At 37.9% G+C, this 26,272-nt stretch overlaps 1 protein-coding gene across 5 annotated transcripts; it reads left to right on the top strand.

Moving 5' to 3' along the window:
* On the top strand, positions 1–26,264 carry LOC137465395 (zinc-regulated GTPase metalloprotein activator 1A-like). Of its 5 annotated transcripts, none has more exons than XR_010994636.1 (15): positions 1–157; positions 1,204–1,290; positions 2,145–2,241; positions 3,488–3,579; positions 4,655–4,714; positions 5,770–5,807; positions 13,928–13,974; positions 14,697–14,783; positions 15,628–15,672; positions 18,162–18,218; positions 20,926–20,977; positions 22,881–22,949; positions 23,051–23,116; positions 24,966–25,076; positions 25,744–26,264. XR_010994636.1 is itself a non-coding variant. In XM_068177420.1 (15 exons), the coding sequence occupies exons 1-15, from the start codon at positions 46–48 to the stop codon at positions 25,815–25,817; spliced, it is 1,113 nt and encodes a 370-aa protein (XP_068033521.1). In that variant the 5' UTR covers positions 1–45; the 3' UTR covers positions 25,818–26,264. The 5 variants fall into 5 exon arrangements, 4 of the variants coding, with proteins under 4 accessions (XP_068033521.1, XP_068033522.1, XP_068033523.1 ...); XM_068177420.1 differs by having other exon boundaries at positions 24,947–25,076; XM_068177422.1 differs by lacking the exon at positions 1–157 and adding an exon at positions 498–534 and having other exon boundaries at positions 24,947–25,076.
* Positions 26,265–26,272: the final 8 nt, after the last annotated feature.

Here is a 26,272-nt window from a genome sequence, read left to right as displayed (position 1 = left end):
GCTGGCGGTGTGGGTGGCTGGGCCGGGCTGGGGCCCTCAGCGCTTATGGAGGACGAGGACTGCCCGGACCTCGTCCCGATAGGCGCCGACGGCGCGGAGCAGACCGATGGCGGCCCCGGCAGGAAGATCCCCGTGACGATCATCACGGGGTACTTAGGTGAGGAGCGGGAGCGGCGCGCGGCAGGGACTGCGTGCAGACAGGGAAGGCCCGGGCGGGCGGCTGCCGGGCGGGGGCCTCCGCGCCACGGGCCGGGTGTGCAGCGCGGGGCCCTCCGGCCGCTCCGGTGGATTTGCAGGGCCACTCTGAGCAGCGGTGTAAGCACCCGTTGCTGCTTTCACCACCCTGCTTTCAGGGGCCGCTTGGTTCAGGTCACGATTGACAAACGGCTCTTCGTCACTTAGCGTGAGAATAGCGCAACGTATTTGGCTCAGTTTAATGCACACTGCGTTGCGTTCTGAAAAAGGTGAGGTTCGACGTTTTCCCCCTACTCTTCGTCCAGGAGAGTTACTGTGTGCTACACAGAGTGATGGACTGTAAGGATCTGGTTAAATTTAGGATCGCCGTCACTGTTCTAAAAGTTGTAACTTTGAACTGCATCGCACTGTTGCATAGAAAAACGTCTTAAGGACAAGTAAGAAAGGTTCCCTTGTTACAGTGGTCACCTGCTTTGGATTAGATGATCTTCAGAGATCCCTTCCAGCCTTGACAATTCTGTGATCTTGTGCATGGGATGAAACTGCTCCTAAGGTGGTGTTGCAAGGGTTGTGAACGTGTTTTTTAACAATGCCCCGTTTAAAGGCAGTTAGTAGCACATCCACGGTTACTAATGGCAGAACTGGTCAGAAAAGGCAGTAAGAGGGAGAAGATTTAAGTTTGCTTTTTGTTAAGAGAAGCATAGAAGTTAGTTTTGTAGGAAAAAACTGCCCAGTTAGTAGGGAACTTGTAAGTTTATCAAGTACTGACATTAATGAATGGAAAATCTGTGAGTCATTTAAGACTGAGATTTAATGTCCTGATAGTTCTGTGGGTTGAAATATATCTACAAATTAATTTCTACATCATAAGAATAGAATGTAGGATATTAGAATGAAAACTTATCTTTAGAAGAGAATTGAAGTGTGCATGTGCATGCATAACAGTATTTAGTTTTTATTTGAAACTTGTTTTTTTACATTTTAATAGAAATATGGTCTGTGTTCTAGGAGCTGGAAAAACAACTCTTCTAAATTACATACTGACAGAACAGCACAATAAAAGAATAGCAGTTATTCTGAATGAATTTGGAGAAGGTATGTAAATGTACAGAAATCTTCCTCTTTGCCACAAAATAACAAGTACATAAAACTGCTGGAAACCAAAACTGTTGTAATTTTAAATCCATTACTGAAATTATTAACATACCTCATAGTCTTCAGAAGGGCAGAGAGTCTTTTTGCTGGTTTTCATAAAATAATGACATGAATTAATCTATTTTGCACATAAATGTAGGCCCTTGGAGTAAAGTGAGTAAATACATCACCCTGTTGGAAAGTGCTATACCTCCATTTGTCCCGCTCAGTTTCAAGCAAATGGAAATTAAAATAATATGTTGGTAGGTAATATTTTCTTTTGTTTCCTTTCCCCTCAGCTATTTGCACATCACCAAGAAAATGGGGAGATGTGTGCTTGATGGCTATGGTTCTTTGAACTCTTTGCTTTCAGGATTTTTAATTGCTTTAGCTGTAATTTCATATCTGTACCATAGTGAGAAGCTTACATTGTTTACAGTTTATCCTGTGTTGGTGGGGGCTTTTTGTTGGTTTGTTTTCATCAATAAAGATGCATGTAGCTTTTCTAGTCACAGAGCCTAAAATAAAATGTACAGACAGAGCCTTTATTTGTTAGGCAGGCACAGGCTGGTGTCTCTTTCTTTCAGTAGAGTTTGTGGCACTCAGGATGTACCATCATCCAGTGGGGTTTGATCTTTGTGGAATGAGCTTTGTCTTGGCTTTTAAATTTCTCATAAAATAAAAAATACAAATTTCTTAAGAACATGTCAGAAACGTGGGCTCAGGAGAAAAGAATGTAATCCGCATATCTCTCTCTTACAGGCATTGTCATGCAAGATTGTAGATTAAAAATATAGCACTACTTGTGTTTTCAGGAAGTGCCTTGGAGAAATCTCTGGCAGTCAGTCAAGGGGGAGAGCTCTATGAAGAATGGCTGGAGCTCAGAAATGGCTGCTTGTGCTGTTCAGTAAAGTGAGTAAAGGCTATTGTACAAATTCTTACAGTGGATATTGTGGGGAATTGAGGAAGGGAGAAGACATCCAGAATTGATTTCCTGAAACTGATGGTAGAATTGATTGAGACTTCTTTTGTCGGAAAAAACAATTGGAATTTGGGAGGTAGAAATTTATTTTCTATTGCTGCCTTACTGGATTTGGAATTGATGTCTTTCAGAAAAGTAATCTAAATACCAGTTTATACACCATGGGGCTGTTGTAGGGTAGGGATCTATCCCTCTATTGTTAATATAATATACTTCCATGTAGAGAGCTGAATATTCAGGTAGGCTGGAATTAGGACTCAGGTTTCCCAATTTCCTCACAAAACACTTAGTCTGCTTCTTTCTTTGTACATTGGTTACTACTTCAATATTAAATTCATCAAAAAGAATGAATGGAAAACTTTTTGTGACCTAATGAAACACAGTATCCAAATCTGTAAGCTGATGGTCATGGTAAAGAGCAAGAGAGTATTTGTTCCTTTGATATGTTTTATTTTTACCCTGTTTGTTTCAATGCTGAATTGTTTGTGCTGAGTTTGTAAATAAGGGTCGTGGCCTGTTTGTCCTGAAAATTTGGGAGAACTGATCTTTTGCCTTAAATAGTAATAGATTGTAAGTGGAAAATGGAGGATCTTATTGGATTCTGTTTTTCTGGGGTGTAAGGGATGCTGTCTTAAGAGAAGCATAAAAGTTTTATATACGTTGGTTTTTTATTGTTTTTACATGCTGCTATGTTTTATGTACATTGGCTTCTTATGTACATGCTATACATTTCTGCTTCAGGCTGACTTCATCAGCTCTAATTTAAGTAAATGGCACGTTAATCTTAGTGTAGATGAGGTAGAAAGGCAGGGCAGTATGCTTCACTTCTACCTCACCCCTTATTTCTGTATATATCAGCTGCCAAACCAAATAGTTACATATCTACACAGCCTTACTGTCCTTTACAGGTTGTTCAGTGTTTGAAAACGAATCTTTAAGTTGCCTGGTGGGATTAGGCAAATGCTATTTTCAGACTAAATGGCAGAAAACTAAAATTTGCCTAATAATATACCAGCAGATAACTAAATTTTCATTGAAGACTGTAAGTCTGCAAATGTCCTGACTCAAAACTTTTGGTTTGATGATACTGACACTGTGTTCTGCATCAGAAGATACATTTAAATACATGTTTAGCTTGTTTTCTCTGTTCTCAGGTTTAATTGTTTCTTCTTACAGGGACAATGGTGTGAAAGCAATTGAGAACCTGATGCAAAGGAGAGGAAAATTTGACTATATATTGTTAGAAACAACTGGTTTGGCAGATCCAGGTAGTTCCCATTACAATTTTCATAACCATGATAATTATTCTGTTTTTATGAAGTGCTTATTTGCTCACCAGTTAGTTCACTTTGACTGTTGTAATATAAAGTGGTGAGTTGTCAGGTGCCTATGCTTTGGTGGTGGTAGAGACTCCAATGAATTGATTCAAGGTGCAGATATGAAGTTGTGTTTGTTTGGGTTCTGTTGCTGAACTTGCTCTAAATTTAATCTAAAGCTTCGTAGTAATCCAGCTAAAATATATTTCCACTTAGAGAAAACAGTGGGCTTAGCAAAGAGAAGCACACAATGAAAGTAGTAGTTTTCAGTACAGTTTTGATGTTCTACATTCCTCCTTTTAAAGTCTAAATAGTTAGCATCTGTTGTATTGTTACACTGGTTGTGATAGGCCTTATATTTTGTGAAGTCATAAAATATACTGTGAAACAGACTAGTACATTCTTCTTAAAGAGCAGTAATAGATTTTACAAAATCCTTCTGTGCTCTTTAGTAGTATTTGTTATTAAAAAAGTGTTGAAACTTGAGCTCATGTTAGGAATAGCTATCCAAAACAGTTTCCTCTAAACCATCCACATTAAAAATCTGTTGTAGATGGAGAGGGAAGGAAATTCTTACCAGAAATTCAATTGTTTCCCCTTTAGGAGACTGGTGCTTTCCAGCTCAAAGCTAAATAGTTGTTATTGTAAAGTAATTTTCTTCAAAGGACAGGACATTGATTTGGCCTCTGTTACACACAAATTCTGTCTGAGTCAAATTTGAAAACTATTAAGCTATTTGGAAAAAAAAATCAATAGATACCAGAAAACGATTTCATGCTGTGATCCCTGCTATATCTTGCATGAGTAAGCACTAGAACAACTGACAGGTATTTGGGTCTGATACAGAGTGGTGTTTGAAGGACTGCATCGTATCACTTCAGGTGGACAGTTTCAGGTGCTGGAATTACTTTAGTCACTAATCTTATTGTTAGCACAGCAAATACATTTTTTCTATTAAATACCTCAATGTTGGTAGTTTACTGGAAAAATCTCAATTTTGCAACTGTGTATATACTACACTTCTTAGGAGCTGTGGCCTCCATGTTTTGGGTTGATTCTGAGCTGGGAAGTGACATCTATCTTGATGGTAAGAAGTGCAAGTTTATTTTCTTGTGTATTGGCATTTCATATCTGGATTTGGAGTAGTGTATTATTGGTGTTTTAAGACAAGGTTTCAGAAAATGTTTGAAATGTATGAATTTGGTTTTCACACTGCCAGTTTTGATCACAGAGGTATCCCTGCTTATTCTGATGCTTGTTTATTTACTTGGTGAGGTGCTCAATCTTGCTAAATCAAGAAAAAGTTGTGTAATGCTTTTCTAAGGCATCAGGTATGGACAGCTCTTGATAGTGATGTACAGGGAAAATCCCATTAGCTATATGTTATAAAACCTCATTTAGGAGTAATATTACAGCGTACATTTTTCCTCTTTCTTCCTTCCCCCCCTTCTCCTGAAATGCAGTGTTTCCTAAAGGGTTTCCTATTTTTCTGAATTCATAACTTCTCAACACCTGGATGTTTCTGCCTTTTGTTTTTTGCTTTCTTTGCCTATTGTACTCATTGGCTTTAATATTTGCTGTGTTCTAATAAAAACATGAGATTACTGAAAGATAAGTCATCACTATATAGAGTTAAAGAGCAATTTTTTAATGTAGGAAAAGAAGTGTACTTTTTGGCTTAAAAAAATGCCCTGCTAACATTTTGGTCAGTCTGTGAAATACCCATCTAACCAAGGAAGGAAACATCGAGTTCAATAAGAAGGAGCTTCCTAAGTTTCTGCCACAGACTTGCAAATTCCTGGTAATTTACCATCAGAATGGCTGCATACAGCAGTCAGTACCTTAATTTGTTTCAATATTATGTAAAAGCATACCTCAGACAATTTCCTCTTGTGGAAGATGAGGCATCTACTTTGTGAGAATTTATCTCACCTGGTTCTGTAGACATTTTACTATCACAGATGTGACAATGAATAAAAAAATACTTAGGTAATAAGTTTAATGTTCACATACTTTCAGTGCTTCCAGTTTATTATAACTAGTTGTAAACGTGATGATTTTGTTACCTTTGTACAGGAGGTTTGCAAGTTGTTAAACTGTCAGCTGCTTTCAGCACATTTCTATTCCATTTTAACATTTCAGGTATTGTGTCTGTTGTTGATGCAAAACACGGATTGCAGGTAAGTTACTAGATTTGTTACATGTTTTAAAACTGCAGCATTAGAACAGCTATTGCAGTAATGTTCATGTGGATTAATTTTAACAATAGCTGTAATTCTTAGATTGAATGAGGATGTATTTCATTATTACTATCTTTTGAATGGGCACAAGGAATTACTGATTTTTGCAGGAATTGAGATTCTTACAGACACAGCAACAGGAGTGACAAGAGTTGCCAGGTTGCTAAGTTCTTGGTTTCTTCTAGATCTATCTCTTCACTCATGAATGTTGCTTTTAATCCAAATAGGCATTTGGATTGCTGTAAAAACAATGGAGAAATTGGTCACTGCTCTGTGTTATTTGAAAGGAGAGGACTAAGAACTGATGTCTTATACCAGTGTGGTATAACCCCTGAGTTAGGGCTTGGTCTGGGAAGGGTACTTAATGTAATGGTAGCTGTGGAAGGGATAAATGAGAGCACAGGTGTCCTGGTACTGCTTCACATTAAAATGTTATATGGAAGCAGACAAAAAGAGCAGGTATTAGAGTAATCTGTATATAAAGTATAATGTAAGAACAGGCATATAGAACAGTAAGCTTGGGTCAGGAAAAATTGTGATTAAATCAAATAGTTCAGCTTTTTTTTTTCCTTTTTTTTTTTGTTTTTTTGGTAATAGGTGGGTGTAAATATAACTATTTGCAACTTAATAACTTAGGAGGTTACTGCTTTGATTGGGTATTGATTTTGCAGGATTCAAAAAAAAAGTGACCATACGAAAAAATGCCTTCATCATTGTGAGAAATGCCACTCACTTTTAAAATTTCAAAGGTTTATTAAACTTTTACAAAATACAGCAAAAGGACTGAATAAGGAGAAAGACCATACAAGGGGGAAAGGGGGACTCTAGCGAGAAGAGAGGATATCCAAACAACAAATCACAATAATGTAACTATACATTAATCGAACTTCTCTTAACATACATAAAATATTAATCTCTTAATTGTGAAAGCCAACCATTGCATTAATCATATATACCAAACCCCCCTATTTCTTTTCTGTAAGTCATTTGGCTCGAGCAATTAATTCCCATTTTTAATTTTGATGATCTACTCTTCTCTTGAGTCAAATTTAATTTTGGTTGAGTCATAATAGCATCTCTTGATTTGAGTGAGGACAGTGGGATCAGGGAAAAAATAAAACCTCAGGTTTTGCTTAAGCAAAATGATTGGTAGAGTTGTTGACATGAATTGGTTGGAGCAGACAAAAGGGAATCACAGATGTCTGGTATAGCTTTTTACCCTCATCTACCCTGCCCATGGGGTTGCTACCCATAGCAGGTGTATCTTGGGGGGCGAGTATAGAGGCCAGCTTGAGTTGGCCCTCTAGTCCCTGTTGTACTCTATTTGTCAATTTTACCTGTATTGGATTCTGTAGGGAAAAGACAATTGAGGAATGATAGAGGTCTGGTGTGGCTTCTGTCTCCACCTTACTATGCTTACAGGGTTGCTGCCCGCAGCAGGGCTATATAATCTTCTTGGTGGCGAGCACAGGGGCTAGCCTGGTCTTGCCCTCTAGTCCCTGTCTTACTTGTCAATGCCCAAGCAAACTACCCCAGCACCTCACACTGTTCCCTGTGTACTTCCCCTCAACAGACACTTGAAATCCCCACCCATTAAAATAGGACAATTACATCAATAACCAATACAATTCAAACACCCAAAGTGTTACTTAAAACAGTCCTCAAGCTGGCTGGTGGAAGTGTGACTCTACTTTTTGGACATCCTAGTGCTTCTCTGATTATCTCTTGGTCTCTGCTTAAGAGTCAATCTTGTCTTACTTTGTCTGGATGTTATAGTCCATTCTTTGGGTTCTTCCATCGGGCCTTTAATTCTGTTGACATGAGTCCATTCCTGCTCTGTGGTTTGCACAGCTGATTCAGTGGTTAGTACCTGAAAAGGGACCTCCCCACTGAAGGGTAATGTGTTCAAACCTTTCCCCTTTTGCGCCCACTAATTGCATGGTATTTTGATTCTTCTTGCATCCCTTTTGAATTTTACAAACGCAAGTGTTTTCAGCTCTCTCGTGTCTACCAAAATTTCAAATTCTTTTGTCTGGGGACTTATTTTTAAGGTTACCAAGGGCTCCTGATACTCTGTTCCCAATAGGTAGAGCCCTTGACACCTCTAGTCTTCCGTCTCCCCTCTTCGCTCATTCTCGTAAACCTTCAGGTCCCTTTCCCTTTGGCAGCAATTTCTCTTGATATGTCCATTTTTCTTACAATAAAAAAAAAATCTGTTCTTCTCTAATGGCAGTTAACATTACTCTGGCCTACTCCTTTGTTTTCTCTTCATCCCTCCTGACATACACTTTCTGTGCCTCTCTTAAGAGATCCTCCAATCCCCATTCTTGCCAACTGTCCAACTTCCCTAATTTTCTCCATATATCTGGCCATGCATGGGTGGTGAAATATATCTTTAGCAAGGTCTATCCGGCTGCTCTATCAGGGTTGATACCTGAATACTACCTCATATTTTTCCTCAGTCTTTCTAGCCACTCTATTGAGGTTTCTTCCCTCTCTTGTTCTTCATCAAATGCCTTAAAAGCATTCTGGCTTTGCGGGGCTGCCTCTTTAATATCCCTTACAATTAAAGTTCTATAATCTTTCCTCCATGTTTTGCCTTCTCCTGAGATTCTTCTGGTCCAAAATAGGGCATATAGTGGGCATCTTCAGATCCCCAGGAGGTCCTTACATGTTCTCCCTTTCCTATATCTGCATCCCAGCCATCCAGATCATCTGTCTTTCCTCTGGTGTAAATAACATGGTCATTATTGATTGCATTTCATGCCACATATGAATGCTGGCCTTAAAAATTGATCTAACTGTTCTGCTAATCTAATGGGGTCTTCTAGTAATCCTTTTAACTCTTTCTTGAACATACTCACTTTAGAGGAATTGAGTGCTGCAGTTAGAAATCTTCTTTATATATTAAAAAACAGTGATATATTGCATCGCAGTTTGGGGTTTAGGTTAGGGGTTCTGATCTGTTAGCTAGCTGTGATCTGTGTACCCCTGCGCACCCCCTGTATCTGTTCCCCCCACTGTGGCTGTTCACTCCGGGTCCCTGACTGTTGGAGCTTGCACTGTCGCTCTTGTGACCACTCCCTGTCCTGCCCAGAGGGTTCAGTGCCCGTCACTCCGATCTCCCAACCCCCATTCACCCCACGTTGGGCACCATCTGTAGTGTTCCCCCCGAAAACACGCCACTACACCCATCATGGCCTGCTCAGCAGTACTTCCCTCAGAGGAGATAATCTCATTGCATGGTTCTCATCCCTTTAACTGTCTTCCTCTTGCTGTGCCATTCTGTTTCTAGTATTTAGAGTAGGCCTGTGAAAGGACGAGGGAGGTGCAGTTGGTGCCAGTGGAAGTGTTGGGGGCAAATAGTCTCATGGGTCCCATTCTTTAATCTTTGTTACTTTAAACACGCCCACCCTTGAAGGTGAGATTTCTTCTTCCCATCAAGCAGCGTAGTCACTCCCTGATTAAATGGTTTCTTAGCCCTTACACAGATGTTTAAAGCCCGACATATCCACCCTTTTTTCTGACCCATATCTTGGCCAAAGTACATGATTGGGCCTAATTTCTCCTATAGTCCACTCTGTCATCTTAGCCTCGTCCTTATCTTTGGTGTTGGGGTCATATTTCGACTGGGCTAATTCTCTTCCCAGGGGACTATTTGAGGGTATACCAGCTGATATCTCTTCACTTCCCCTTCTTCCTTTGGGGATTCCCTACTTGCTCCTAGTCCTATCCTGACAGCCAATCACAGGCCCTCCTAACGAGGCCCACTTTCCCTATCAGCCAACCACAAATCCTCCCGCAAGGCCCACCTTCCCAATCAGCCAACTACAGGTTCTAGCCCGCTTTCCGAACAGCAAGAAGAAGGAAAAGAAGAAAGAAAAGGAAAGGAAGAAACCCCTTAACCTTCTTCCTGGTAAGCAAAAGCAAACAAACTACCTGCTTGTGGTCCCATATAACCAAGTTGTCACTGCTGCAGTCTCACACCCTGATGCCTTCTGGCATTGCGCAGGGCAGCTGCCAAAAGCCACCCAGGTGGCCTCCTGCAGTGCCATGGCTTTATGCTAGCGGATACTGTAGGGAAGCTGGCATGGTCTGGTGCCTTCTGGTGCAGTGCAGGGCAACTGCTGAAAGCCACCCTTCTGGGCTCCTGGAGTCACACAGCCTTATGCTGGCAGATCACAGGGAAGCGGCCACAGCCCAGTGCCCTCCAGAGCACCAGTGTGGGGCAACCACCGGGAGCAACTCACATGGGCTCTCACATCTGTGTGGCCCCCAGATCACTGACCTAGCCCCTGATTCTCAGCAGGACTGCATGCAAACTTCGTTCAGCAGACTCCGCTGGGTCAGCAAGTGCAGAAGTTTAGCAGTGCTGTACGCAACCACACCTAGTGTGCTCCAACCTGCCACCGACCCCCCTCACCTGGGTTGGCAGCACTGGAAGCGTATCACGCCGAGCACGCACTAGAAGCTTATTGCACTAAGTGCCGCTGTGTGCCGCTGTCACGTGGTACCCGTGTGGTCCCACGCTCTCAGTCAGGTGGTCCACACTGCTCAGCTGTTCCTGCTGCCAGTGGCCCTGCGCACCCGGAACCTTCCCTTCCAGTCTACGTGTACAGCCCCACCTGCGGGATCATCATGTGGATCCTATTGGCGGTTCCCGCAGTTGGTGACTCCCACCACCAGTGGCCCTGTGTGCCCGGAACCTTCCAGTACATTAGTGGCCTCCACTGATCGGCAGTTCCCGCTGATCTAACACCCACTAAATCTGGTAACTCTCAACCTGTCCTCCCCAGGTGCTCTTGAGTTCCCCCTCCTGCTTGCCTGAGTCTCACACATACTCCAAGCACACTCCCAGACTCTGTCTCACACACACACAATATGCACTTTCATCTGCAGTTTTTTTCAGGGGGCTTTATCTTCACGATCTTCTTTTTCATTATTCAGTCTTTTGTTGTCTCCAGGGTGTCAACCTGCAATCACCAATGGTCCCAGAAGAGGTCAAACTCAGCAATTCTGTCAAACCCAGCAGAGGTGTGCCTCTTGTACAAAATCCTCTAGGGCCACAGAGATGAGGTTTTATATCCTGGACCAAGCCCTCATTTGTGGGAAACAATGCTCATTTTGAAAACTTCAAAGGTTTATTAAACCTTAACAAAATAAAACAAAAGGACCGAATAAGGAGAAAGAGCAGCACTGGGAGCATGGAACTAAACCACATGTGCTCACCCACAAAATGGCTGCTCCACCTCTTATACTCTTGTTGTTGCATCAGCCAACCCCGGCCCCTTGCAAAGTCTGTCAGTCAATTCCTTTGCCATCCATTGGTGGAGACTAGTTCCTTGCAACTTGATTGAAGGTCAGGTATTGTCGTGCTGCGCCTCCTAGTAGCAAGCCTGCCCTCCTCCCAAACGCCCCATGCAAGGGGCACAGGTACACGCCCTCCTTCCACATGTCCCAGCTACCAAGGCCATCTCTTGGCAACCATACAGGGGGGAAAGGGGGACTGTGGAGAGAACAGAGAATGTCCAAACAAGAAATCACAATAACGTAACTATACATTAATAGAACTTCTCTTAACATACACATAATATTCATCCTTTAATTGCAGGAGCCAGCCACTGCATTGCCCATCTATAACAATGATATAAAAGTTCCATGCTGTGGAAGTGTTTTTAATATTTCTGCATTTAAAATGGCTGCAGGTGGCTCAGAGAACTGAAAAATAATGGTTTAAAAAATAAGAGAGTAGTTCTTCCTGTATAAGATTATTTTTTGTTTGGATTACTTGGGTTTCTCCTTTCATTTGTGCTTATCAAAGGATGACTTACCAAAAGGGTAAATCAGGTTAGCAGTCCTGTCCTCTCATTGATTTGTGTTGGACTGGAAGAGAACAAATCTAACGTCAAAGCAGTTTGGCAAGTTAAGTTCATTGTGTTCTGCAAGAACTTTTGTAGAGAAGTTGGTAGAAGAGTGAGGGGACTCCTTCCAAGCAGTCACTATCTTTCTCAATCAGTTCAACTATCACAAGAAATTATATCATGTTTTAGGTCAGCCCCTTTTCAGCTGGGTTCCCTCATACTAATTCAGATGTGTTTTATTGCTTGCAGAAATGTTGTTCTATTTTTTTTTTCTTCATGCAGTGCTGAATTACTGTCTTAGATGAAATATAATTGTGTTGCACACAGCAGCAGTAAATTATTACTGAAAATTAGTTTTTCAAATACTAGACTTTCAAGTAATATAACAGAAACAATACAAAAATATTTTGAAACATTCAAATTTTCTATCTACTATTACCTGTGGCAGCTCATTGAAAACATACATTATCTAATCAGTAAACTGATATCTACTCAGAATAGTAGGAACTTCAGACTTTCTCAGGTGTATACTAAGTAAACTTTGGTACAGAAGGACTTGCTAACTTGTTTAGTTCCTCTGATTGCAAAGCCTGACCTCAACAGCTGCTTATTATTCAAAGAACTTTGAAAGCCATACAGGTAATGACATTGAGATAATGGGCAGCAATTTAAGTATGTCATGCTTCAAAGAACCAACCCATTGCAAGAAAAGCTAACAAACATCCCCTGTGACCAACCATACCACCATCTCTGTGCTAATTGATGCTATGGGTTATCAATCTAACAGGTTTGTCACACAGCAATCTGAAATACTAATTTCTTTAATCGAGGGCAAACAGTTGGACAGCTTGAAGTTGCAGTCCTCAGCTTCCAGGACCTGACATCTGGACTACTGACATTTGCTCTTTTCAGGGCAACAAACCTAAACATAAATTGAATAGAATCAATACACAGAGGATTACAAAAAAAGGTTAGAGGAGAGATTCCTGAGAGTCATCTTGTTATTCTCTGCTTAGGTTGTGCACAATCAGGAAACAGTTTTGTTTCTTTTTACATGATAGACTCACAGTATGCAATAACCTATTTTTGCTTTTCTACAAGTAAAATACTGTTAGATGCCTGATAATTCCAATAAAGAAAAAATTTTCTAGGTTTTAAAAAAAACTGTATATTTCCCATAACAATTGATTCCACTTTTAATTTGGTATTTCTGTAACTTGAAACTGAGATTTTAAAGTAATATTCCTGGTACACTTTGAGCTGATGAAGGAGTGCATAGGACTCTAACTTTCCTAGTGATGTAAGCATAAGTGCCAAGTTCTTATTAATATTACAGCATCAGTTTGAAGTTTTACTTCCTTCAGATGTCTGTGATATTTCTCTCCTAGAGATTGCAACCTCCATGGCAGAATGGGAAGAAAATAACTTGTAGCTGGACTTTTGCTGCTTCAGTGTAGTCTGTTGCTGTGCCTATGTTAAGTAAGCCTTTTTCTTGCTAAATGTTTTGCTGCTGCTTGAGGTGCAGGTATTTTCTTCCCGTTCACTAATTCTTCTGTGAAGACACTAGCTTGGGCAGACAAGTGGAGATGATACTGAAACTCTTGTAGCTTCTGATTTTGGACAGACTTCCCAAAGAGCAGTGGTTTATTCATATGAACCTGGAAAAAGTTACCAGTTTTACTCTCAAAGTACAGTTTGTTTTGTACAGTCTTCCAGAGAAAATGATGTGAAGTTACATATATGAAATGCTGTGTTGCAAGCATAGCCTGTGTTTTGTTAGTTAGTTGAGTTCACACTCATTTGTAAAATAACTGAGCCTTCATTTTCTTCCAGGTACATTTTTTCATTGTTACTGAATGTCATGGTAAATTTTTAACTTCATTGTAAAGCTGAAAAGTAATTAAAACAAATATTAGAAAGTTTTCCAACTCTTTAGCATTCTAATAATAATGCTAAAGAGTTGGAAGAGTTAAACGAGTTTAGAAGAGTTTGCTTTAAGCTAATTATAAATCTCTATGATGGTGAATGTATAAATGTACTTTTTGACTATCATTTAACAGAAATATTCTAGATGCCATCTTCCTCAATACTTTGTCGAAAAACAGACCTCAACTGAATTGGATGTGACTTTCTTCAATTGCAAATGAATTTAAATTTAATTTGAATGTGATTAATCCAAATCTTTTAATTTTTGTTTAGCACTTGACAGAGGAGAAACCAGAAGGCCTTATTAATGAAGCATCTCGGTATGGATGTAGAAATTAATTTTATATATCAAGTTGCGAATTGCACTGTATAAAAGTTCATTGGAAATGGATTTTTTGTAGGGCTTTTTTCTCCTGCTTTGCTTAAACTGAGGTAGATTGGTGTAATGAGGTAAAATGTTTGTAATGCTTCATTTGATCTTTCTGCCAAGAACGGACTCTTCTATTTTAATAGTGATGGGATTTTATTTAAGTGAATGAGAAGCACCTGTGTTGGGGAGATTTCATGTTAGGATGCACCATGCTTGAAGCAGAACTGGCAATAGAGGAATACTTTTTAATAAATGTGAGGCCACAATAATTAAGGGTTATTGTAACAGTTGAAGTCTTCATAAAACAAAGAGACTTCAAGAATTGCATTACAAGGACCACATGCAAGGCAAATAGGGACTTGTAAAGTTGTTAAATCACTAACCACTTTGGATTAGATGACAAAAAAAAATCCAAACAAACACAACAACCCTGAAATAAAAGAATCTAGCAAGCCTTGATTTGATGTGTTAGGGCACAGAAGAACATATTGAGGAGAAGTCGGTAGTACTTTAATCATTCTCCATGATGTTCTAGTTTGATTAATGCTTGCCCTTCTATACGAACAATGTTCATACTATCTTTTGGGGCCATGGGAGCGATGATGTTTCTGCCTTACAGATAAAGTATTTGTTTATTATGTCTTTTTCTCTCTTTTTTTTCTTAATACATAGGCAGGTTGCATTAGCTGATCTTATAATCATCAATAAAACAGATTTGGTTTCAGAGGAAGAATTGAATAAAGTCAGAACATCTGTGAGGTATGAAACTTTTGGCATGACTAATGCCAGCACTACTTCATGAAAAATTAGTAGTAAAACTACTTCATCAAAAATTAATTTAAACATAGTTACTTCTTTACTGCTGTTTGAATAAAAATTAGATCTTATTATTGGATTGGCAAAAATTGATAAGCTTATAAGAGAAAAGTGACTGCCTCTTGCTAAAGATATTTCAGTACTTCTGTGTACTTACACAATCTTAGCATTTTGTCTATCTAGGTAATACTTGACGTTATTCACAAGGATGGGCCTGTATTAAGGACAGGCCTTTGTCTTAAGTGTTTATGTTTTTACATTTCTGAGCAGCTGTTGCCATCTTTGAGAATTAGCAGAAGTGGAAAAAAAATCTGCTGGTAAATATGAGTTCACTAGCAAATGCAAAGATATATAGAGGAATTCCCAAACAATTGTCATGGGAGCAGAAAAACCAATGATCTGAATCAAATTAATGATCGAAGACATTACTCTTTTCTATTAATACCATGATAAGCCAAATTAAACATTAACATTTTAAAATACTTTACAACTATATTAGTTTTTTGAAATATGAAAATAAAAATGCTTAGAGTGAGCAGAATGTATTGTGAATAGCTTTGGATAGGAAAATGCTGTTCTCACTGGTGGTATCATGTTGTCAGAACTTGTGAAGTTCCCCAGCTGTTAGTGGAAACCAAATATCTCAGCCCATATCTGATAGTTATTTAACAAGCTAATAACATAGTTGGGATGCTATTTCACATGATGCTGTCCATGGTTAACATATTCAGACAATATATCATGGTTATATTTTCATCTAACTAATGATTTTTCTGTTTTATTTTAGGTCAATAAATGGACTTGTTAAAATTCTAGAGACACAAAGATCAAGGTAGTAAATGGCCACTATTACTAGGTACTAGATCCTGCTTATTTAGTGACAGTTTAAAGTGTTGTATTAAATCAGCTTTATTAAAGGAAAATTATTGAATTAGAAATATTTAATCCAATATTTATTTTATGAATAAGCATCTAGAAAAAATTTTTTGAGGAAGTAAAAATGTTTTTTTAATTTATATTTTTCTTTGTTAGTGTTCATATCAGAATGCCAGAATGAGTGAGGTTGGAAGAGAGCACAGTGGGTCATCTTGTCCAACCCTCTTGCCTAGCAGGGTCATCCCAGAGCACATGGCACAGGATTGTGTCCAGATGGTTCTTGAATATCCCCCAGGAAGGAGACCCCACAGCCTCTCTGGGCAATCTGTTTCAGTGCTTGGTCACCCACACAGTAAAGTAGTTCTTGCTCATGTTCAAGTAGAACTTACTTTGTGTCACTTTCTGCCTGTTGCCTGGCAGCACTGAGAACCTGGTCCATCCTCAGGCACCCTCCATTCACATACTTCTATACACTGAGGAGATCCCCTCTCAGTCACTTTTTGAGTCTGAACAGGCCCAGCTCCCTCAGACTTTCCTCATTAGTGAGGTGCTCCAATTCTTTAAACATCTTTGTTGCCCTCCCCTGGATTCCCTCTAGGACCTGCATGTCTCCCCTGTGCTGAGGAGCCCATAACTGGGCACAGAATTCCAGGCACAGCCTTACTAGAGCTGACTGGAGGGGCAGGATTGCCTTCCATGAACTGCTGGCAATGCTTTTCCTAGTGCACCTCAGGACACCCTTGGCCTTCTTGGCCACAAATTATACTGTGAACCAACCTTGTGATTGAAGAGCAGCTTGCATGGCCAGGTTGGTTTTGAGCTAATAACTGGGCATGTGCACTACAGTGTTTTCCTTTAATTTATTCCTTAAATACCATTCTCATTGCTGCTGCAAATAAGTTGTTACTACAAAATCACTTTGAAAGCAGTGGAAGGAAGTTGCAAGAACAAAAAAATCATTGCACTCGTTTTTGCTATTTTTATTTGGAATTCTGACTCAGATTTCTTCTTTAATAAGGACTTAAATGGATACTGTATTCCCAGGAGCATTAGGAGTGCAGTATATCTTCCAGACTGCTGGGACTAATTTGTGCACTTTGCATCAATTATTGTGGTCAAAGTTCATAAAATATAGGTTTTTGATTTAAACAAATTTAAAGGGAAGATAATAGTCATAACTTTAATAAAGTATACTTGGCTTTTTAACGTTATTGTCAAATGTAGTTGGAAATTGTAGAGAAAAATACTTGCTGTTGTTGGGTGATCAGATAGGACCAATTTTGAAGAAGATGCTGAACTACATTATTTGTGTTTTAAATGTCCATTAGGGGAAGATTCAACATGTGATCTCTTCACATATTGTATGGTGTCTGATGCCAGCTAGGACTATGTTTCAATATGAGATAAAGTGGGCCTCAGATTCAGTCCTCCATGACAACTCTTTGATACTTGTAAATATTCTTTTGTAAATGAGACATACGTTCTCTTCCATTATTAAACATTCCAAATGTGAAATAAGCACAAAATTAATTTATTGGCATGTTATTTGAGGACATACCCTTTTTAAGAGGGGTTCGTCCCTCAAAAGCTCACATTTCAAAGGGAGGGTTACTATGTGATTTTTTAGAACACTGCTGAGAACAGCTGACACTGAGCTGGTCATGAATTTTACACAGGAATTTCTTGTGTATTCCACTATAAGTATTTCATCTTAGAAACTGCTTGGTACAACTGCTGTTGAATGTAAAACTTTAATGATTTTGGTTCTATTCAAGAGGTGGGTGTTTTTTTACCTGTCTTGTTCTTTTTATTTAGCCACATGTCATTAACTGCATCTGAAAAGCTGTCAGTTGCTATTAGCAGTGAAATCTGTAGTCTGTATTGCTGTGTGAAGAAAAGTTTCTTATGTAAGTTTATAGGTAAACTTCTTGTAAGCAGATATGATTGGTACTGCCTATTCTATATTACATTTTTCTTCTGTCTGTTTCAAATTGTAGAGTTGAAATTCCTAGTAGTAGTGCTTCCCTCATAAAGCTGTTTTCAGTTTTGTTTGCTAACAGTGTGTCAGTATAAGCTACATGTATTCCAGCTGTTTGTATCTGTCTTGAGAGGCTCAAGGTTCCTTTTCCCGCTCAGGGAAAATAATGTATTATTCAGGCATCCAGTATAAGGGATTTTATCATATTTTTGGAAATGCCTTATATTTTACTGTAAAACAGTAAAATTAAAAAAAATTGTTTCTCTGCTTACATGTTACTGTGCAACCAAACACAGCATTTCCTTGTAGAAGACAGTACCAACCACTGATATCCAAATATAAGGCTAAGTATTAGTGGCATTAGTCTGATAGACAAGAAAAGAAGCATTTGCTTCAGTGAACACTTTTAAAACCTGACATTTAAATACATGAAAAATACAAAGCTTTCATTCTTCACCTCTCTTTAGAGTTGATCTCTCTAATGTCTTGGACCTACATGCTTTTGACAGTTTATCTGGAGGAAGGTATGGTGATAATTTTGTTGTCTTCTATTAGATAAAAATACCTGTGTATGAAACAGTCTCACAGAAATCCTGGCTCAAATCTGCGTCTGAGTTTCTGTTAGAAATTCCAGTTTAGTCTGTCCTGTCTAGACCAGGACAGCCTCATTTTAAAAGTTATTGCTTTATAAGTGGTAATATCAGATAGAATTCCTTTCTTCTTCAAATTCGTGCAAAAACCTTTTTGACCTTATAAAGTTAAATGAGCCAAAGTGTGTGGTTGGTTGGATTTTTTCCCCAAAATGCAAGTTTTGGTTTAGTATCAGAGTAGATTTGTACACTTCTCTGGTTCTCTTAAAGCATATCAAAATTTTTCTCCTTTATATCATGATGAAATGGAGGCCTCTGTAGATTTCACACAGAAGAATGAGGGACTGACGTTCTACAGCAAACAAAGGCTCTACAAATTCTGATAACTGTGTTTGTCATTCCTGGGGTTTTTAAATGCTGAATGCATGATTCAGCATCCTGGATGGGTGCAGACATAAAATGGGAAGGAAGGGGGAAAGGTCTTTCTGTTCATTGTGTGTGCTGAAGCACAGCTAAGAGAGTGAGGAGTACTGAAGCAATCATAAAGGAAAGGAGGGAAAAAGAGCGCAGTATCTATTCTTCTTCCTGGATACAAACCTTTCACTTCAGATAATGGAATGGAGCAAATTCCTTATTCACAGTAGGGAGAAATTGCAGGACATGCAAATTAGTAACCTCTATTAGATTATACATGCTTGTGTCCCTCTGAACTGGTACAGTACTATCAAAATTATAGGTTTCTTTTTTTTTTTTTTTTTTTTTTTTGCTGGCACTGGCTTTTGTCTAATCAGTGAAATACTGTAGTGTTTGTTTCAAGATTTCTACCAATGGCAGCATCAGGGAGATACCAAACTAGGCATCCAAAACAAAGTTAAGAGAGGGGGGAGACTGATACATCCTTTAGAGTCAATAGATAACTATTAGTTTGTAAGCCAGATCATAAACCCATGTTCCAAATTCTTATAATGTATCAGCTAACTGACTCATGCTGGAGTCTCACAACAGAGTTAAAGCAGTAAAAATATGTGAACCAGGAAAAGATTCCTGATCCTGTTAACAGCAGTTCACAGTTAGATCTGATTACTTGTAATATTAGGTGGTGTTCTGTGAAGTTTACTAGTTTGCTGCACTCCACAGATCTGAGAAAGTTCTTAAGGAACTGACAAAAAAAAAAAATCTTTATTGCTTTCCTCAGGCTAGTCTTCTTTCTTATCTCACTCAGTTACTTAGAGCTTCTCAATATTTGGTATTAAAACAGAGGAAACACTCTAAAATGTCAGCATTTAAAGACAAATTCTAAATTGCCAAGAAGATTGTAAACTACTTAAAATAAAGTTCAGTTTATTTTGTTTATGTTTGAACTCAGCACAGCAAAATTGCTTACCCTGTTTTTAGTCCCTAGACACAGAAATTCTTACATAAAATATTAGTGGTGGTTTCAGTGCCATCACTTGAGCAGAAAAACTCTTTGCATCCAGCACCACAATACATTCATAATTTTTTTCTTTTAATGGCATACTTCAGGAAGGATTTCTGTCAGCAGATAGATACAACATCTGTTTGGTGTGAATGTGTGATAGGACCTTGTAGTCTGTATGTACCCTGAAGTCACAGGAAACACATAATGAATTCTGGATTCTGTGAAGGGCAGTATGAGAAGAACACAGCAAAGCAGAGGAAATAGGAGAAGTAGGAATGTGAAATATTACTTCTGTAGCAGACAGTGCCTTTTTTCCCCACCATAAAGGCTTCTTAAAATTTTACAGTCATCAAATAGGAGGGATTTTTATGAGCAAGCTTCTCCGAAGTTGCAGAGGGCATCATAGTAACTTGTGCTACAGTATTTCTTCTCTGGGTGTTATTCACAATATAGAGAGAAAACAGAAACAGTACAGAAGATGGTATTTGAAGAAATTTTGTGCTGTCTTGATTAATTAAGGCAGATGGGGATGTGAAATCTAAAGCTGCAGTACAATTTTCTGTTGTTGCACAAAAAGATGCAGTAAGACCCTAAATATTAGTTTACAAAAAAGTTCCCATGTAGAACTTGAACTTAGGATCTAACTGAGTAGAGAGTATCTGTTTTAAGTTAGCAGGCACACTGCATAGTAGAAGTGAGCTGTACAGCTGAGAAGTGGAAGCTGGTATACAGTATTTCAAATCATGTTACAGATTTCCTTCTCTCAAGCAACAGCTTTGTAAATTCTTTTCTTCTTGATTTTCAAATAATTGTAAAGTTTTCTAAAAAAACATTATTAACTGGATAAATTCTAGTCGTTTATTTTTTCTTGCTTGTTTTTGTGATGTAGTTTGCCTTTTTTGCAGAAAGGAGAATCAAGGGTGTTGTGTTCATTGAAGTATAAATGTTTTTAATGCTGAAGATATTGCAAATCAGGACTATAATTCTCTTTATGTTTTAAAAAGCCTAATTTTTTAACACAATTAACTATATCAAACAAATATAATTAAACATTTATATTTTGAGGTTAAAAATTAATTAACTATTGAAGCTTATTCTGAATATATGGTCTATCTTTGATATTTCAGCTTTGCTCTGCAATACTGGAATTTTTAAAATTTTGAAATAATGACATTTTGCCAACCCTACTCAAATGTGACATGTAACTTCACTTATTTTCAGTTTGCAGAAAAAGCTTGAGCATGTAAAGACAACACATGCACATCTAGATAAGGTAATTACCAAAAATACTGCTTTGATGTTTTTGCAACAGGGCTGTTCAATATTGCATGCTGATTTGTTACCGTTTCAGAATGTTCCAGTTAGGGAGTAATGTGTTCTAAGGTATTTGGAAGATGACCTAGATTGCACAAAAGGAATGTGCTTTGTTGTAGATAGATTCTAAATGGCTATATTATATTATCACTTTCAAAAATAGCTTATAAGCTTCCAGTGCTCCAGACAGTCATGTCATTTGTTGAGTCCCATGGAGAGTATTAGTGAACCAAATAGAACTACAGTTTTTTTTAGGTATTTACAGAAACAAGTTCTAAATTTGCAGCCAGTCTGTCCTGTAGGTTTTCTGTCCAAAACAAAATCTCTGTGGTTGAATTGTGGTAACAGTCCTCCTTGGGCTGTCCCTGGGTGGGTGGGGTTCACCCATAGGCCACCAGTCCCCTCAGTGGCTGCAAAAAAGTAAAAACTTCTCTTTTTAAGGTGTCTTAGAAAAGTGAGCTTTCTGCAGAAGGTTTCTATGATTAAATTTAATTTTCAGGTTAAAATATGATGCATACACTGCCTGTGTTTTTCTTCTTAAACTGCATATTTTTACCGTGAAGTTGCTAGTCTTGAAAACAGGAAAAGGCAATTATAATTTAATTTTGGAACTAAAGATTAAATACAAAATCAGTTCATGCTTAATTATAATTACAAGGACAATGTTGATAGTTTTTGCTAATCAAAATTCTTAAATATGCTCAGTTATAACATCATAATAGATCCCTAAAGTAGATGGAAAGATTAAATAGTATCCTTCCTGAATGTTATGAGTTATAGTATCCTTGTATTATTAAGGAGATTATTGTTAGTTTTGTAGTGCGAAGCCATTCGACAGAATTTATTGTTACTATCTGTGTTTAGTTTAACACCCACATATTTAAGATGATTGTTGAGACATTTGAGGCATAATGAGGGATACGTCTCACAGTTGGCTGCAAGTTCTTGTTGTAAGACAAAGTGTGCTTATTATCTTCATGTTGAAGGTCAACCAAAACAAACTGCACTGTGCTTGGAGCACAGTGAACTTAGGTCTGACATGTTTTGAAGCTGCTCAGAAAGCTAGCTCTTGAGTTTAGGTAAGTTTACTTGGTTTACTTAGACAAACATTTGCTGCTTGTTGCTTTATTTTTTTTTTCCTTAACTTAGACTAGTCCTCAGAAGGTAGTCATTTGAAAGCATTACAGGAAGTAATTCTCTCTCTGTTCTTCCATACCATTGAGCAGTTATAGTGACAAAAATACTTAGATGCATTATTTAGTCTTTAAATAAATTGTTAATTTTAAACTACATGTTTCATTTTCTTTTTTTCTTTTTTTTTTTTCCTTGGTTTTTTTTTTTTTTTTTGATAATTGATCCTGAGCAGTTAGCTGGTGGTTGCTTTGGCACAAAACTTAACTTCAGACATCTTGATTTTCTGAATCTATTCCTACATAGTCTGTTTATAAACAGCTTTTCTTATGAGGCAAGTACAGTTTGCCTTTTATGAAAACGATGTTGATTATTTTTTGTCTGATAGAATTGTCAAGATTGGTAAGCCAAAAAAATAGCATTGTTTACCATATTTGGAAGCTTGATCATAATAGTCTCTACAGCAAAGAATTACATGGTAGCAGCATAATGGCATTAAACTGTTCAAAGCATTGTGTATGCCCTATAAGTGCACACCAAACAGAAACAAGAAGTAGAGCCTAATTTAGCAAATTAGAGCAGAACAGAAATAGAGATTTTTTTTTTTTTTTAATTTGATGTTGTCATATACTTGCCTTTTTATGAGGCCAAGTTATAAAGAACACTTTTTGAAATTACTGTTATGGGATGTTTATTCAGTGTGGTAATAATAAGTATCTTGCTGTTTGCAGGCTATAATTACAGTAACATTTGACGTTCCAGGAAATATAAAAGAAGAAAACTTAAATCTCTTTATTCAGGTAAGTAATATACCACTGTCAACTCAAAAAATCATTGTAGCTTTTTTTAGAAACTCATCCCATGCCACTTTGTTTATTGAAACAACTTCTTCTTTTCATAGAATCTTCTATGGGAAAAGAATGTGAAAGATAAGACTGGATGCACCATGGATGTCATAAGACTGAAGGTTAGTCAGAAATTTTCAGCTTCTTTGTTTTGTACTTTTCATCTTTACACCTAAAAAACTGCATTATGCTGTCAACAAAATGGCAGTACAGTGAAAAAGACCTGTCAGAGGTGCTGCTGATCACTGTAGCAGAGCAGATGAAATGGAGAGTAGCAAGTTGTCGTTCCATGGGTGACTCAGAAAGAGATAGCTGGCAGAGGAGCAAACATTGATCATACTTGTTTTGAGTGGGGAGGGCAGACATACAGTCCCCAAACATCAGTGGCAGGGTTAAAAATCAAGCCATATTTAAATCACTTTTAATTTTCTACCTCCATTGCTTTGAAATACACCATCCATCTCACATATCTAGGGTTAGGATACTGTAGATTGGATCCTACAGATTGCTAGGTGTACTTAAAATTGTTGCCACAATATGCAGAAATTCAATTTGGCGTAACATAGGGATGCAATAGTAGTTGTGGTCTACAATTAATAGCTTCTTACAGTATTGTCAGGCTGTAGTTTTAAAGATGCAGCTCATAAGTATTCATCTTCATGGACACTTAATATGTTTTTCAGTTGCTTGGTTTTGAGAGGAGTAGAGGTGACAATTCAGGATCTACTTTCACTTACCTTATACCAAGCAGCCAAGTAAATAATGAGAATCCTGTCATTTGTCAGGCTGAAGAAATATAAGAAAGTAAAGCTCTGGTTTGTTTCCTGAGAACACTTGAACATCATAGATAGCAATATAATTATTCTAGTTTTATTGGAAGGAAAGTTGTTTTCTTTCTTTCTCAGCAACAAAATTAGAATATCCTGGTCTTCATAGAAGAGACTAGCCACTGATGTATATGGAGCTGCCTGAAAAGCAGTAATGCCACGCACAAACACATTTCTGGTGTATTGAGCATTGGAATCAAATTAATCCTTTATGAGATGTGAAGCCTTTGATAATACATGTGATGTCCCTCAGTCACAGAAAAATACATCAAAGCAAATGAACTCCAGGCAGCTAATTACATAACAGGTTCCAGAGTTTGTTGCTTTTATATTTATATTTTATCTGCAGTCGTAACCTTTTTGGTAGTAATAGTCATAGAATTCCAACTAATAGGTCAAATGGAGACCTATTTTTGAAGTATTTTAACTGTTTCCTTCTTTAGGGAAGTGTCCTGGTTTAGAGCAAATTCTGGGAGGAACTTCCAGGAAGTATAAGACATGTTTTACAGAATGTGTTCCACTAAAATATTTTAGAACATTGTGCTATGAAGTGATGAAAATTGATTAAATAGAGCTTCTGATATGTGGGTTAATGGACTCACGCTGACTGTGATCCCTTCTAAGTCTGTTGCTTTTGTTTTACTTCACAAATGTTTATTCTTTCTCCAATATTCAAAGATTTTGTTTCAGAAAAGTAAATATACTGAGCTTAAGAGCTTAATTGGACTAACCTGAAATCAAACATTTTTGTTCATTTTACATCATTTTGTTGGCAGGCAGGCTTTCATGGACTCCCATGTCAAACACCATGTATTCAAAGAGGTATAGTAGATGATGACATTTAATTTTTGCTTGGGCAGGCCTAGTAGGCACTGACCAATGAGGAGCAGAAGGCAAAGTATGGTAAAGTGTAATTCTTAGCCTTTAACAAAATAAGGAGATCTGAAAATGGATGTTATGAGTAGATGTATTGATTGATAATATATGTTTATTTTGACTAACAAGTGCATAGGTGCCAGAAGTACTATTCCCTGCTTGAACTCGATTGAAAGTTTTGCTTCCCTTCTTACATATTTTATTTTTAAAGTTTGGTTTATATACCCTAACAGTTATTTTTCTGATAAGGGACTGGTATCTATTCAAGGCAAATCTCATCAAGTGATAGTCCAAGGTGTCCATGAACTCTATGACCTAGAAGAGACTTCAGTTGCCTGGAAAGAAGATGAAAAGAGAACAAACAGGCTGGTCCTAATTGGTAAGAGGAAATTACACATCTCCTTGTTTAAGAAGCTGTTTTTTTCGCAGACAGTCTCACGGACTTGGCCAGTGAAAAGCAATCAGGCTACACTGGCCAGAATTAGTGCAGTGAGTATGTTCAGCATAACCCTCTCTCAAAGGCTTATCCATCAAAACCTCCTGAAGTTCAAAATTGCAGCTGAGAGGAGTCTACACTATCCCTATTAGTGCCACCAAAATCAAACCAAATCAAATCAATAAAACACTGAGCTTTCATAAATTATGTTGGCATATTTAATGTTATTTCTAAAATCTGTAGTTATAAATTGGGTGATGGGAATAGTTTGAATGTTTGATCAAATATTTAGTAACTGTAAGGAAGGTTACTATAGCTTTAAAATGTTTAAAATCAGTTTTGTTTCTGAAAAGCTTGCAGTGCTGAGGTTCTATGTTTCTACTTTCTATTTATTTGCTTGCTGTGCAAAGTGTTTTATTACCAGAAATAACCTACTTTTTTCCCTTTCCCTTATTTGTGCATCTTGGAGTCTGTTGTGGCTTTAATTTTAATACTGCTGTTCTCACTGATTGATAAAATAAACACTTCCTTAGGTTAGAAGAAGCTACTTGTATGTGGTTTTTTGTAATGCACTGTAAAATACAGTTAGATGTTTTATTTCTCTTTACAGGCAGGAACTTGGATAAGGAGATCATCAAAGAAGTATTCATAGCCACTGTGAGAGAAGAACGAGGAAACAGTTGACACAAAACTATAAATAAGATTAAATGTCTGATTTAATCCTGCAAGGATTTTATGGCAGAAAAGACTGAATGGCATGGACTATAGTAGTTTCTATATCCTCTTGCAGTTTATGCAACAGTTGAACCCTGAAGTCTTCCTAAGAATTCCAGCTGACCTACTGCTTTAAGATTAGCTCTTATGGTCTGTAATCAAACACAATTCTCCTATTTTGGATTTGGCTGAAGCTGTGTCAACAACATCATGTAACTGTGAGGAAATGGAGATAGGCAAAAGGATGTTATGTTCTACATGAAGCATTACAAGCATTACTTTAGGGGTATGGGAAACATGTTTGAAGCCTAGTGCTTTCTCTTGCTAACTCTCTTCCACTGGGAATGAATCAGTAGTGATTATTGCCACAGTACAAAATGTTTAGTGTTTATTATTAAACTGTCTTCCATCTCTTTCCACTTGTG

This window comes from Anomalospiza imberbis, chromosome Z (assembly GCF_031753505.1).
Source record: "Anomalospiza imberbis isolate Cuckoo-Finch-1a 21T00152 chromosome Z, ASM3175350v1, whole genome shotgun sequence".
In the NCBI taxonomy this organism is placed as follows: Eukaryota; Metazoa; Chordata; class Aves; order Passeriformes; family Viduidae; genus Anomalospiza; species Anomalospiza imberbis.
The sequence above is the reverse complement of the archived record's forward strand: the minus strand, read 5'-3'. Positions and strand labels throughout refer to the sequence as shown.